The sequence below is a fragment of the Thunnus thynnus genome, chromosome 11 (genome assembly GCF_963924715.1).
Source record: "Thunnus thynnus chromosome 11, fThuThy2.1, whole genome shotgun sequence".
Lineage (NCBI taxonomy): Eukaryota > Metazoa > Chordata > Actinopteri > Scombriformes > Scombridae > Thunnus > Thunnus thynnus.
Window position 1 is genome coordinate 15,121,078 of NC_089527.1, and position 15,149 is coordinate 15,136,226.

General features: G+C 39.0%; 1 protein-coding gene across 1 annotated transcript in view; it reads right to left on the reverse strand.

Moving 5' to 3' along the window:
- Nucleotides 1–15,149, reverse strand: part of LOC137192539 (receptor tyrosine-protein kinase erbB-4-like) — a 351,735-nt gene that overhangs the window by 79,766 nt on the left and 256,820 nt on the right. Inside the window, exons 13-14 of the mRNA XM_067603312.1 lie at nucleotides 12,046–12,178; nucleotides 3,614–3,707 (exon numbers count right to left, since the gene is read on the reverse strand). Coding sequence (XP_067459413.1) covers nucleotides 3,614–3,707; nucleotides 12,046–12,178 — 227 coding nt within the window. The remainder of the gene's footprint in view (nucleotides 1–3,613; nucleotides 3,708–12,045; nucleotides 12,179–15,149) is intronic.

Sequence of the window (15,149 nt, forward strand, 5' to 3'; positions counted from 1 at the left end):
AGAGATGATAGCGAAGGCAGATAACTATGCTTTCCCAAGTGGAGGAGTGTTCTTGTATGAATGCTTGATCATAAATAACCTCAAGTAGTATCTGTGAATGGGCACGTGTGTGTGCGTGTATGAATAATCTCAGAATACACTGGCTATCGTCTGATGACAATATAGCCTCTGGGGGCAATGGCCGATATTTCGGGGCTACACCGGATATCTGGGCTTTCTCTACCGTGTGCTGGTCATTGTTTACAGTCTGATTAGCAACTGGCTAAAGCAAATTGAAAGAGTTCTGTTTCTTTTATTACACGAGTGGAACGTTTCTCCACACATTACACAAACATTGATACTTTTTGTGGATGTTTTAGGTCCAGACAACATTCGGCTAATGTGTTCCACCTCTTCCACTCCCCACATGGACTATTTCTGGAAAACCAGAAACGGAAATGGAAACCAGAATGCTTCCGATACCAAAATCTTGTCCCTTGCCTACAGACTTTGAATTCATATGCAGATATCTGTTTATAGAGATTAGTGTATGAGTGACTACTAATGCTTCTGCTTGAGTTCTTTGTAGCCTTTGTGTGTGTGAATATGCATTCACCCTGGCATAATTATGCAAATTGAAAGTCTCGCTGCTCTCACTGGCTTTAGCGTCGAGCCTGGCACTTCGCTTTTATGAGTGTCTTCCCACCTGTGGCTATTAGTGTGTGTGTATCCAATAAGCCCATCACATCAGCAAGCTAAATTATGTGACAGAGCAAACAAACACGGTTTGGTCCAGCAGGGTATTGGGACAACCAAAAAATGACAGGGAGGCACCGTGTTGTGACCAAAGTACCCTGCTGTAAATTTAAATTAGCCTGCTGGTGTGCTTCACTAAATGTTTGCCGGTATTTTCCTTCTCTTCTATGAGCAAATCACACTAGTATCCCAGGCGGATTAACCGTTACTCTTTATGGTGTCAGAGCTTATACCTAACTTCAAACAGCCACATAAGAGCCACATAAAAGGCTTTTCAAGTCATGATCAGGTACATGAGTAAGTATTTACATGATATTTTACTGTGATATAACATCATACTCTATCTGACATTGTGCTATCTACTGGAGTCCTTAAAAATGCTCTCACACTAAAGCCACACCACAAAAACTTTAAGCATTGATGATATGGTGGAAAAGATAAAACATGTAGAGAGGAAAGGAGGTAGAAAAACGTGGGACAAATTAGAAAAAGATGGATGTGGTACTGTAGCTCCCATGAATAGGACACTAGTCAATGACACAATTCAATGTCCACTAGGAATATAAAGCCACCCCACTGAATTTAAGTGTATTTTATTTAGGTAGATATCAAAGTGAACAGTTTATATGTCAGAAAATGAAATTTCTCTCAGATGGCAGCAGTATATTGCCTGAGAGAGTGGAATGAATATAGGACCTGACAGACATGCAAAGTATCAACCTCATTCAAGAGGAAACAAAATATCTTTAAATATATGTCATGATGGTACTATAGTAATTTACACAACAGCTTTGTGATTTTTCGAACTGATCAGAAATATAATGGAGAAAAAGTAGGAACTAGGACAGAGGAGGAGAACTGAAGAGGTTAGAGGAGAGAGTTGAGATATATTTTCCTCACCCAAGGACATATTTGTTAACATTTTTGTCTAACTAACAAACTAATTAACTGTCTTTTGCAGAGAGACTGTTCTGCAAAAGTATTCAGTGTGATACTTGAGTTGAGCTCAACTAAACTGAACTAAAGTTTTCTAGTACCTGTTGTGAGATGTAAGTGGAAGCTCTTGCTCCAGTCTTTCAGTAAAGACAGAGTAATAGATGGGCTTTCTGGAGATGAAATGAGCAACAACAGCAGCAACATCAGATCTAGCATTCATCACATATTCTGTTCGTAACAGGGCCTGTATTCATGGCTATTGTCATATCTCCAATCTCCCTCAACACAGGACATTAGGCCTATCAAATCACCATGTGTAAACTGCAATGTAATTACTATGGGCTCTGTGGCCATAACATGATTGCTGTAATCCATTTGTGTGCCTGTGCTGCACATGTGATGTCTACACAGGGTCTCTATCCCAGGGGAGCTACCCTGGAACATTTCCATAATACACACCTTGACAAGTCACACACATACACATGCACAGACACACTCAGGCGCAAATACTGCATGAGAATGCAAGATACTTGTATATGAAAATTACACCTTAATAAAGACATATTGAAACAGTCCTGGAGAAGTTACATTTATTAAGTCTTATTTAAATAGATATAACCTTTCATATGCAAGCCTCAAACCTTTAAGGGAATAATGTATCTATATGGGCCAAAAAAAGATAATGATGTGAACATAGCCCTATTGATTTTACATTTGTTCTAATTAACTAGTTGAGGCATGAAAATATTTACGCTGCTAATTTAAGTCATTACAGAGCACTTATGTGCACAAGTGTTGGCTCTTGTTTTTAAATCACTTTTTTTTCCTCAAACTGCTGGAAGTAACCTGCAGGTTTCCATATTATTTTATTGCATCCACCTTCCCATCACTTGTCTAAGAGAGTCGACTGCAGGGCTGTGAGGTATCAAGTGGTTAGCCAAGTATATAATAGTCAAACCACCAAATATCCTCCAACAACAACAACCGCACTATACTCAAGCCAACAGCCACAGATGTGCTTACTTTGGCCTTTGCTTTCCATGCTCGCATACAGACATTACTGTGGCTTTGGAAAAATAAAATCATGTTCCACACTTCTAAACTTTATTTAAAAAAACTATCTGACAGGGTGTGATGGGGCACAAACGACAGCACATGGCCCCTTTGGCTTGCATCTGTCGCAAACCATCCCTCTCTATCAAACAGCAAGATAGGATTTTAAGAGAAAGCGCAGGGTCAAGGGCCTCATGTGGCTGTGGGTGTAATGTGTAGGAAAGGCAGACAGAAATGAAGGTCAGGAATTTTTTTTTTCCCACTCTGGCATTTTTCTAATGTACAGCTGCTACCAAACAATCTTTCAACAAGCTGCTATGCTTCGCTAAGAGCTTGTGCAAACATTTGATAGGAGTATAAATGTCTTTTGGTTGAAAAAGCAAACAAACAAAAAACACACTTATGGTCAAAAGAGAAAAAAAGATATTACTGTTACTGTGAATGTTTGATAGCTGACATAGAATAAAACCAGAACCATACAATGTGCACACATTAACGTACTGAATGCAAACACACTGCAAATTAGCATACAGAATAATGCTGAGCTTAGCTAAAACAGCATGCACACAACCCCCCCATCACATTAAAAATATAAACCTTGTTTTTTAGTTTTTTTAATAATACTACTGTTTACTGGCACATTATTGGTCTTGACTCTGTGGCTTCTAACTTTACAGATAAAGTGCTGTTTATTTTTTCAATAATGGAAAAAGCCTCCATGTATATTACTTTTTTTTATGCTGAATGCTATTCCTCTTTAACAACTAGATAAAAGGAAACAAAAACAAACTGCTCAAATAGCCGAACTCTTCTCAGTCTATATTCACAATGTGAGTGGAATGAATGCTTCAGTCTGCCTCACTACTGCTGTCTCTAAGAGCAAGCTTACCGGACCGTGGCAGGTCAAAGAGTCACCGTCAGCTCGCTCACACTGGGCATCACACTCCACACACACTGACCTGTTGGCATACTCTCGGATATCCCTGAGAGAGATGAAGGAAAGGGGGGAAGGAGGGATTGAGACAGGTGGGGAATAGAGAGAGAGATACAGGGGTGAAAGACAAGAGGGGGAGCACAACATTATTTGTGAGATATAGCACAATGAGAATGTCTTTGTCTCCCAGCCAATCTGGATGTAATCTAAATTCATCCTGTTATTGCCATTTTAATAAGATGGGTCTATTTGCTAGAATATGAAGGGAGTGAAAAAGCTGATCGACAAGACTTAAATCACTTTTATTCTATTTGACCGAATCATTTAACACATTTATTTAAAATAAAGCTGTGCTAAGCAATATATGAATATAAAAAACATCTGTTTTAACCAAAATGGCGTGGCTTATGAAAGCAAGGACTGTCTCAAATCATTAATTTTCATTATTCTGATGATAGGTTTAGTCAGTGGCTGGAAATGTAAGAGAAAAGTATAAAACTGGGTGTTCTGAGGACCCATAAATTATGAACAAGACGTTTACACCACATTTACCCCCACCAAATTCTAAAAGTAATAATGCAGATGTAATGCAGATAACTGTTCAGGCAGGCACGGAAGTCAGTTTATAGTCACATGTTCCATACATCTTCCAACCATATCATCATCATATCACCTCCCCAGACTTCTCCTGTATTAGCAGTCAGTTGTTTGTATATGTTGAATGTTTCTTTGTAATATACCAGTCAAAAGTTTTTTCACATCATCCTATTTCCTTGAATGAGAAACTTTGTCCAAACTTTTCACTGGTAATGTATGTTCATCAAATGTTGTGTATTTCAGGCTCTGCCAGGTGGGGTCTGTGTCAAGTTTGCTAACATTTGTTCCAGAACAGCATATGAGCAGAGCCACAGCACCAAACTAAAACGCCTACTGTTGCGATAAATGGTTAAAATCTTGATGTGAATGTCCTGACTGACATGTCTATAGTGTTTCATTATGTGACTTTTTAACACTTATTGTTTTCATTGTTTCATCAAAACATTTCTTGATATCAACTATTTTCTCTGCTAATGCGCCTGTAAAAAAAGAAATGGCTCTGACATTAAAATTACAGTTTTCTGAATCTGTCAGGTGATTGAAAAGACACAGAGCATAACGTAGAATTAACATAAAAACGCTGCAAAATTACATTGTGACCAGTCTACATTTCATTATATGAAATGTAAAAAACTCAATGGAAGCACATTTTCATAATATGTATGTCAGCAAAATGAGTGGAATAACCAAGTAGACAATGTGTGCGATCTACGAAAGGAAACAAAATCCAGCGGCAATGATCTGTTGAAATCTTGCTAAATGTTCATCTCAATCTTAATTATTTTCCAGAGCATTCTCTTTAAGAGCTTGAACTGAAGTGTATGAATGATCCTTTTCTATCAAAAATACCCTAATTAATGAAGAGCTCAGGATGCCATTTTCAGAACCAAGAAGACAGATGGAGGGACAGAGAGAGAAAATAATCATCTGGAGTAGATTTGTCAGTTTCAATTTGCTTGAATGAACCTTCCAGTATGAGCACTGTTTCTGACAATGCATGCTTTGGAAATAAAGATCAGTAGATGTAGTCGTAGCAGTAGGCAGTGCCAAACACACACACACACACACACACACACACACACACACACACACACACACACACACACACACACACACACACACACACACACACACACACACACACTCCTGTTACACCCACAAGCATTGTTGCTAATCAGCTGACTGTAATACTGATACCATCACTCAGGAGTTCGACGCAGTTGAAAGGTGCAGTACCTGTGAGAGGTGCAATGTTTTCAAAAATCATTTCAATTAAGTGCCTTGTTATTCAATTTCTGCAATCCCCTTATAATAGTAGAACAGCAAAGTGGCCTCAAAAAGTCATTAAATTTGACCACAGTGCGACTGAGTTGGCACTTTGCCTTTGTCACTATAGCACAAGGAGAATGAGTTTTGGGTACTTCTCTTTTGGTCTGAAACGAAAACAGCATTCCATCTCTGCAATGGCAAAAAAAAAAAAAAAATGGCCCAGTGGGATCGAAATCAAATTAGTATTAATTATGCTTCATCTGGCCTTCATAAAACCTTCCAGGAGGCAGGGGAGTTAAGCCTTTGTCTGGGTGTGTGCTGGGTGAAATAATAAAGGCTGCAGTGTAGCTGGAAAATATCACTGACGCTTAAGACTAATAGGCTATTGCATGATGTACTGATGTGTCCTGCTTCTCTGTATTTTCTGTCTTTCATGGTACAAAAACACAGCAACACATTTGCATTCAATAAAAAATAAACCCTCATATGGATTTTATGCTAAATAAACAATCATTTCAAATGGCTTACACAGGACAGACAAAACTGCATGTTTGGCATTTTGAACAGTAACTTTAAAACTATGTTGACTTTGTAAGCATATTTCACAGTTATCATTTGAGATATATTCAAGGTCCTTGTTGTCATGTGGTTGTCTGACCCATGCTGAGTTGGTATTACACCTTGGTCTGAATGAATGCACAATAGCGTCAAGTGTATAATATTTGATACATGAGTTTTTGAAACCTCTACATCATCAGTGTGATAATTTTTTTTCCTTAAAAACCTGATGTACACAATCAGATACATGCAGACACCTTCTACATTCAACGTTGAGAAATTTGAAATGTGTTTTTCAGGAACTGTTGAGACTATATTCTATCTGGTCCAATACTTTGACATTTTAGTTAAATTTTCAACATGGAAATCAACATACATGGTTCAGCATGCTAAACTCAGACTTCAAGGTTAACTCTGCCCTCCAAGTTTTTGATATTCACCTGAAGACGGTCTACGTGCTTCCACGGTAGCCTTTCAGGTAGGTCTGTTGTACTGCTAAACCAATCCACATCAATTGGTAATGGGCAGCGGAACAAAAACTGTATGACTCATGACTCAAAGTATGACTCATGAAACATACAGTGTGACGTGGGAATGCTAAGAGAATGAAGAGTTGGGGTTTTACACAGTGTTTGGTGGATGACGTGCTGCTTGTGCTGGTGATGCTGATGGTGTAGGTGGTGCTGGCGTGCAGGTGGACAGGTAGGCAGGGCGTGGCCCCGTGCGCAAGTTGTGACTGTGACACGCAGTGACACGCCTAGCCCCCCTGCCCTAACATCCCTTCTGGTTCGCCTCCTCCTCATGCGACCAACAAAAAATTCCAGGTTGGGACTATGAAATTAAAGCATCTTTCCAGTGGTTCTGCAAGACAAAATATCTAAGAGGTTATTTATGAAACTCAGCAGGGGAATGGTCTTCTCACCTTCCATTGTGAGGTGGATAACATCAAGCTATACATACTTTTAAAGTCAAGGGACCCCTATTGTTTTGGCACTCTGCAGGTGCCTTTTAAACCGAGAGTTACCGCCACGTCTTAAATTGTTCTTTTCACCCCCTGGCTTATAATTATCATCCATAGCAAATAGAGAAATTATTGCAGAACTTGAAAGCTGTTACAAAGAGCCTTGGGTTGTTCTTGAGCTATAATTTCACTTTTGATGGGCAGGTTATGCAGCGGGTGTTCCTGCAATTGAGGATTATTTTAAAAAAGTACAACCATGCATATCCATAGCTGGGTAGGATGAGTTGATTTATGCTCATATTTATCCCTTGATTAGATGAATGGAACACATTTCACTGCTGTTTCACTCTCCTGAAACGTAAGTGCAATGCTCCTGCAGGAGTTATGTCAAGTTCTTCATATGGGAATCAGTGCGATTTTTCCTGGACTGGTAACATGGAAGTTCTTTTACAATAGTGTTGCAGCAATATTAGTTAATTACAAAACAAACCCTGAGGCCTGGCACAGTTTGTTCAAACTGCTGACCTTTCAGACAATGCATATGGAAAAGTTCTTTCATAAGTCCAGCTGCCTTAATGTGTTGAATATGATCAAAAGGCATCTAAAGTGGACTGGAAAGTGGGTATCCTCGATGAGGAGTGCATGTTTGATTACGTATTTGCAGCTAGAGGCCATTCTATTTCCACTTGGCAGTGACACAGCTCTGTATTGTCTTTTACTGTACTGGTTGCTGAGGTAGAGTTTGCGCCAGCTTTGTCCATCTCTTGGACATTGGTTACCATAAAGACTTGACAAACACTTTCTATTGCTTTTTTATTTATTTTTTATTTTATCCAAGGTTTGTAATTGACCATATATTATGCTGCTTAGGAACTGGGATGGCAGGGAGGGAACACCTTTGAAATTAAGTCACAGTTGAAGTAAACACAAAATAGTCTTTAATATAAAAGTCTACACACTAATTTGGCAAATTAGGAGAGCAAGACAAAAATGTTTAACTGCCACTTAAAATTCTCAGTACAGCGGAGAGCAGTTTCATTACTGTACGTCTTGCCTATTTTTGGTACAGTAAGCAGTACAGCATGTATGTGGATCCAAGGGCTCTACCGGGGACATGTAGTTACTTTGGAGCACATCAATTATGTAGAGTCAGTACATTTATAGACAAGTATTAGGATCTTAAAATCTATCGTAAACTCTAAGGACTTTAAAATAGGAGTGATGTGAACTTTTGTTTTGTTCTAGCAACATTCTGTGCAAGTTGTGGGAGACCTAAGAGCAATTACGCGTAACAATCAGCCTACTTGAAATAAAAACATTTTTTATGTGGTTAATGCAATCTGAGTGCACTTGTTACTCTGTGCACATGAGGCACCTGAATTTCTTCAATAGCTGTAAAGTACTGTATTGATTTATCTTGTGACTGGCCCAAATCTACTTTTCCTACTAGCTCACTTTTAAAGGTTGAATCTTAAAATGTTTAATAAAATGTGGACTCTAGATACAATTTCATAATTGTAATGAGTGTCAAAGTGAAGATTTCACTGCATATTGTTGCAGCAAAATAAATACTGTGATAATCAGAAGCAAGAGAATGAGTTATTGGTATTTGACCAATGACAAAGTCCAGTGTGTTATAAAGCATAAATATGTAATCTATTGCTTCAGAGCCTGCTTGATTGTCAACATAGAGTTTGAAGTCACCCTAACCTACCTACCTTTTTATAATTAAAGTAAATGATTAATAACAGCTCTGAGAACCAATCCAAAAATGAAGCATTTTGTTTAGGAACATAAATTAAGTTGGTCTGATTTTGTCTGCTGTGTGAATCTTGCACCACACAATTAATATACATGTAAGCAACACGAGAAGAATGATAAGTTTGGGCAGGATCGATTGGTTCCTGGATACTGAAGCCATTCCTTGGTACATAATGGCAAAAGTAGGAAATGTCCCAGGTTAACTGAAGGGGTATTGTAAAATGCATTTCATTCATACTCAAAGAAGGTGGTGTACTGGGGAATAGCGTCAAGGCAGGGACCCTATTAATCCTAGTCATCTGTGTGTCTGTGCTGCAGATTTGCTTTGTGGTGATTTACCTGGCAGAGAGGAGAAAGTGGTGGCAGATATGGGAGACAAGCAAAAGCAAAAAAAAAATAACCTTATTTATTTATTTATTTATCTTAAATTTAAAGGTTTTTAATATGAAGTGGAAAAAGCAGGAAATGCTGGGTTTGCATTGGCGGTAACTTGAGGGGCTGCATAAAGGGCCAGTATAAATTAAATAAGGAGTTTTTTGAACTGTGAATCATTCAAAGCTACTCTACTTGAGTCCTAGAATAAAAATATAGAACTGGAAATAAACATAATAGGTCCCCTTTAAGTAAATCCAGGATACATTTGCACACTGTCCACTGCACACAATAGTGTGAACATGTAGTCAATTATTTTCTCATCCTCCTGTATTTCATAGATTGGAATTCTGCCCTCAAGTTCTGCTCTTGTTAAAGTCTCTTTTCTATTTTGCTTTCTAAATTAGCCACAATTTGGCCAGCTCGATACAGCCAGAATAATCCAGACTATACACTGGGGGAAAAAATGCAGCTTTTTTTGCCACATTCATTATTCATTTGGTAAATCATTCAGTTTAGAATTAAGATGTTATCACATCCTACATAAACCACAGTAAAAGAGAACAGAATTTATGGAGTTTAGTAATTTGTTTTATTATGTGAGCAACAAGAAGAAAAAAAAGAGATGTATAGAGGTCAGGGTTAGAGGAAAAGATATACAAGCTCTTCACAATTTGTGCAGACCTCAAACTTCTAACTTGTAGTAACAATGAGCAAGGCCTGTTCCCTTCTGTACCTGTCCTCAGGACATTTGAAGGACAGCATGACTACAGAACGACCTCTGATCACAGCTGCTCACAGTAGCTCAGCGCAGTTTTTAAGGCCTGTGCACAGTACCAGTGAACCCACAAGGACCTGTGTTTCCACTTTGTTTGTATGAAGGAAATCTATTCACTTTCTCTTCTTTTATTTGTGACCGATTTTTTAATTTATTTTGTTTATGTTATGTTATTGACAGAGGTCCTTGTGGAAAACGAAATAAATTAAAAAATTGGTCACAAATAAAAGAAGAGAAAGTGAATAGATTTCCTTCATACAAACAAAGTGGAAACACAGGTCCTTGTGGGTTGGTAAAAGATACAGAAAAGTAACAAAAGGCATACACCTGCACCTTTGATCGCTCCTTAACCCTGACTTACGCCTGGGACACGCTGGATGCGTGAGCAGTGCTTGTGCATCACAGAACCTCTTGCTTTTCATTGCAGCGCCCATGTTAACAGGTCAGAGCAGCCACACAGCCCACGTGAGGCTGCTGCGTCGTGTCATCTAGAGATTCAAGGTCTCGCCTATTTTCTCCACGTGACACGCGGTTCTCAGCAGAAATAGACAGGGAACACGATAGAAAGATAGGGCTGCCAGTGGATGCTGCAAGCGCGTGAGACGCAGCAGTTCAGCGACGCACGCGCACTGCTGAGGTTCACGCATCCAGTGTGTCCCAGGCGTTACCCCATTCCCATGGGTCTTTCTCTAAATTCCACTATACATGCAGGATATTTCCTAACAGTACATAACTTCCTAGCCTCGAGCATAACCTGGCCTGCCCTGTTCATAATAGCAACATAGAGCTCCATAGATAAAATCTAAAATCTATTATGAAATCTATTCTTTCTCTTTTCATGTATTCTAAAGTGTGCGTTGCGGAGGGAATACTGGCATACAGTAGATTTATATTTTTATATATAAATTATATTTTTAGCTGAACTGCAATGACCAGCCCTATAAATGTGAATGTCTATCCCTGACTGACTGAGTGACTGAGTGACTGGGTGATGAAGTTACACCATTGGTTGGCTGAAGGCTGCCGAAGCTTGGGACAGCCAAGTATCCCAGAATGCATTTTGCACCAACTGGCAGCGATGGCGGAGATTTTGAGCCAGGCTAAAAATTCTGAGATGTGAGGAGACGCTGGTTGGGTGAGACTGGCCGGAGATGATCGGCCAGTCAGCGTCTGTCATCATCCCAGGTAGAACATGACCTGAGGAAATGATCTGTGCAGCTCTTTGGTAATTTACTGCTGGCTCTAATGTCTCTGTAGCATTTTGAGATATAATTCTCTTTGGAAGATAAATGAAGATGTACAACAGATGAAATTGTAGCTGCCACATTAGTTTGTTTTTTACTGGACAGAACAACAGTGCTGCTTCTGGGGTTCATGTACAGATATCACCACATTTCAATAAATATAAAAATGTATTTAAAAGAAAAAATCAGTCTATATTAAATTTCATTTTATTGTATTAAGCTACATAACAGTTTGGATTTTTATTATAGCTGCATTACAGACTGAATAACATAATTTACTGCACCTCTCTGTCAATGAGGTTATGTTTTTGAGAGAAAAAAGTGTTAGTGGAGCTTCGACTTGATATTATTTTGTCACAGCACACTACAGTCAGGTAGTTGTGTTGAAGCTGCTTCTGTCAGCAGGAACACCAATTGCAGAATGATCGTACTGTGTCCCCCGTCTTCAGAAATCTGTACTCCCAAGTCGAACTTGCCAAGTCCGAACTAGCAAATATTCAAGTCCGAACATGGTGTACTTGGTATTGAGAAAGGTCCTATGTGTAATTGACTTCAGTCAAAGCTCAGCACACTTCCTGGGGACTTGGTTGCCACTTCCTGTATCAGTCGTTTCAAATTAAAAGAATTTCATACACGATCCAGCCATATACTAGGTTTTGACCCAGTCTTGTTAATCAATGCATTGTCTGCTGTCTCTCTCAGTCAGTCAAGGAGCAAGAATGCTGCTTAACCTCCAACCATACATCCTTTTACCCATCTAGAACTGTAATCTGCAGGTCAGTATGACATATGAACAATGTGTGTTGACAAAACTGACTGTTTGTGTGCATGCACTTGCATAACTCACCCTTCATAAAGGTTGCACCTATCCACACAGGTTCGTCCACGGCTGAAGTCTCGGCAGGAGAGGCACTGGTCTGGGCCAGGACCCCAACATCCTGCATCTGAACACAGCGGGTCACACACCATGCGCTCCTTGGCTGCTCGACACACACACAAAAAAGACAGCATAAGAGCAAAGAATTACATTCATATAAAATGGAAGTGTGCTTTGTTGATTCTGTCAGTGCAGATGGAAATAAATGGCCCCAAATTAGCTGGAGGCAATAATAGCCAAAATAATCACATGTATTTATAAAATGACACAGGGTTAGATGAATGACAGCACACACAATTTGAAAGGGTCTATTTTTGCATTAAATTTCTCTGCCTCCATAGAGTAGCTGTTAATTTGTGGTGGCCTATAAAAGGTGTGTTTTGTCTGAATGACTTAACACTGGCAGCAGTAATTGCAGTAAGACAGAGGAAAGAGTGTAGGCCAAAAATCAAAGACGTGCTGAAGGATTACGCTATTTCTACTCCCTGAACAAGAAAACATCATAGACTGTAACAGTCACAATATAATTACCCTCCTGGATGAACTGAAAGACGACATTGATCCTCCCACATAATACTCCTATTCCATCCTGTCAACACTTAAACTTCTTGAAACATCACAAGATGGCTGTCAAGTATGTGTGTATATACTGTATGTTCTGAATCTATATAAATTGTGTGTGCGCAGTATTGTGTGCTAGGGTTCACAAAGGTGGGAGCTACATGCTGCTCCATTATAAAATTGCTGAGCCAACAATGATGAAGCTCTAGTGGGACCCAGAAAGCACCTGTGGATGCCATGCAGGTGTTTGTTTAAAGAGAGCATGAAAAATGAACCCTTAAACTTTATTGTCTGTACTTATTTGAAGGGTTTGAATCGCTGAGCAACATTTCATTCTGAAACACAGCCTGCCAGCAAATCTTTCTTGGTAATTAAATATTTGCTCTTGGCCTCGATCCAAAAAATATCAGTATCTGCTTTCAAAAACTCATACCTGCCTAACGCACAAATTCATAGCTTCACAGTAAAAACAAGTATTGTTGGGTGTTTGGAAACAGGTAAAGCCCTAATAAAAGCAGCCTGAGCTTTCAAGATACAATGAAGAAAAGTATTGATTTGATTTATTCTGGATTGCCTTCAGTCATAGAAAGAAAATGCCTTTTTCCCATCCCATTCATAGTGAACAATCAGTAGCCTAAGTTGTTCTCTCTGTTTCTGCCTCTCTGTTTTTCCATATAGGCCATTACATCCACTCTACTGTTTATCTCTTACTCTCTCTGTTTCTCTTCTGTTCCCCTACAGCACTCGCTCCCACAAAGGTTGCTACATCTGAGAGCATTACAGTGACAAAATGAGAGTGTTGAAGTAACACAGTGACACTGCAGATACACTGGGAACTTTTATCATCCCATCTGCATCTGAGATGATTTTCCCCTTGTCAGTGGATTTTAAAACAGTCTGTATATCTCTTCTCTTCTCTCTCCTCTCCTTCATCTCCTCTCCCCTCCCCTCATCTCCTCTCCTCTCCTCCATAGATATGGACATGATTTTCAAAAGGCCCCTACTGTTTTTGAGGTCCTGGCCAAATGTATTCTAAGGGCTATGCCTCAGTGTCAGCCATAGCCATGTTCAGAAATGCTTAAAAATCCAGACAGAAGGATATAGATACATGGAGAAAACAGAAATCAAGTGTTCCTCTTTGAGGGCAGAGGATGAAAGCATTGCCATTCACAACAGATTAAACCAACTCTGTTGTGCGTCCAGCGCCATAGGTAAACTGACCATGCGGAGGGATAGATAAGGAGAAGGATGGATGGGTGCTACAAAAAAGGAAATAATCAAGGGAGGAGAAGTTGGATGGATTTTTAACTATGCAAGACTTGCAAGATCAAAAAGATGCCTACTTCAGATGTTTCTGACACGGTTGGAAAACAAAAGCCCATGGGGCTCAAGCTGACAGGTTACTTTTTGAGTCCCATGGGAAATGGGAGAAAAGACTGATGATTATAAGGGCTTGGCAATAAAGCAAGAGAGAGAGCAAGAAAGCAAGAAAGAAAGAAAGAAAGAAAGAAAGAAAGAAAGAAACAGGACAAAGACAAAAAATCTGTCAAATCAAAGAGAACGAAAGAAAAAAAAAACAGAACACATAATACAATAAAATATTGAGTGAAAAATAAAAAAACCTGTCTATGAACTATGGTGATAGTTATCAGATTAAAGGGGTTGAAGAAAATGCAAGTGTTGCCTCTAGTTTCCTGCGCCCCTCTCTTCTGTATCAAAGGCAAGATTGAAAGCGAAGCAGGCCAGCCATGGAAAAGGCTTAAGTATGCAGGCAGGCATCTGGAAAAATGATCCCTGCATTGTGCAACACAGGACAACTAAATGGGTGTGGTATTTGAGAAAACTAGTTCTTCTCTGTTTTTTTTTAACTTTACTCTAATCCTATATCGGGAATTCTTTACATTATACGTAGACTATTTACTTAGACAAAGTTCCAGTGACTTGGCTTTATTGTTGAAAGTTTGCGTTGGGCCCAAGTGTGCAGATTCTTCTTCTTTTCTAAAGACCTTTGAGAAATGTAATGAAACTAAATCATGACTGACTGTCTTGTTTGCACACCATGGTTAACTAAAAACAGACAATGCCTCTATCTAAAGGATAATTTGTGTGCTACTGATAATGCTTTAACTTTGATGTCATGGTTTAGCTGGTTAGTAATGCTGATCAGGACTACACTTCCTCCTGTGTACTGACTGTTCTTCAATTAAAAGAAATCCAGCATTTTAAAGCACACTAGAAAAGTTAAAAAAGAAAAAAAAACAAGTCATCCAAAGCAGACTTGAAGAGAACAGACGATTTGAAGACCAGCTTGTCAAGCTAAAGACAGAACATCTTCTTCTATAAGATCCAAAGCAAACTGTAAAATTGTGCAGTCAAAAAACTGTGACCTTAATGGTTGAGCAGAAATTTGATGTGTTTGACAGCAAGAAAGATAAACTTCTAACTTTTTTTTTTTTAAATAGTGAAAAGGTCAAGCCAAAATAAAAGTATCCACTTGATATGGAATGACAATG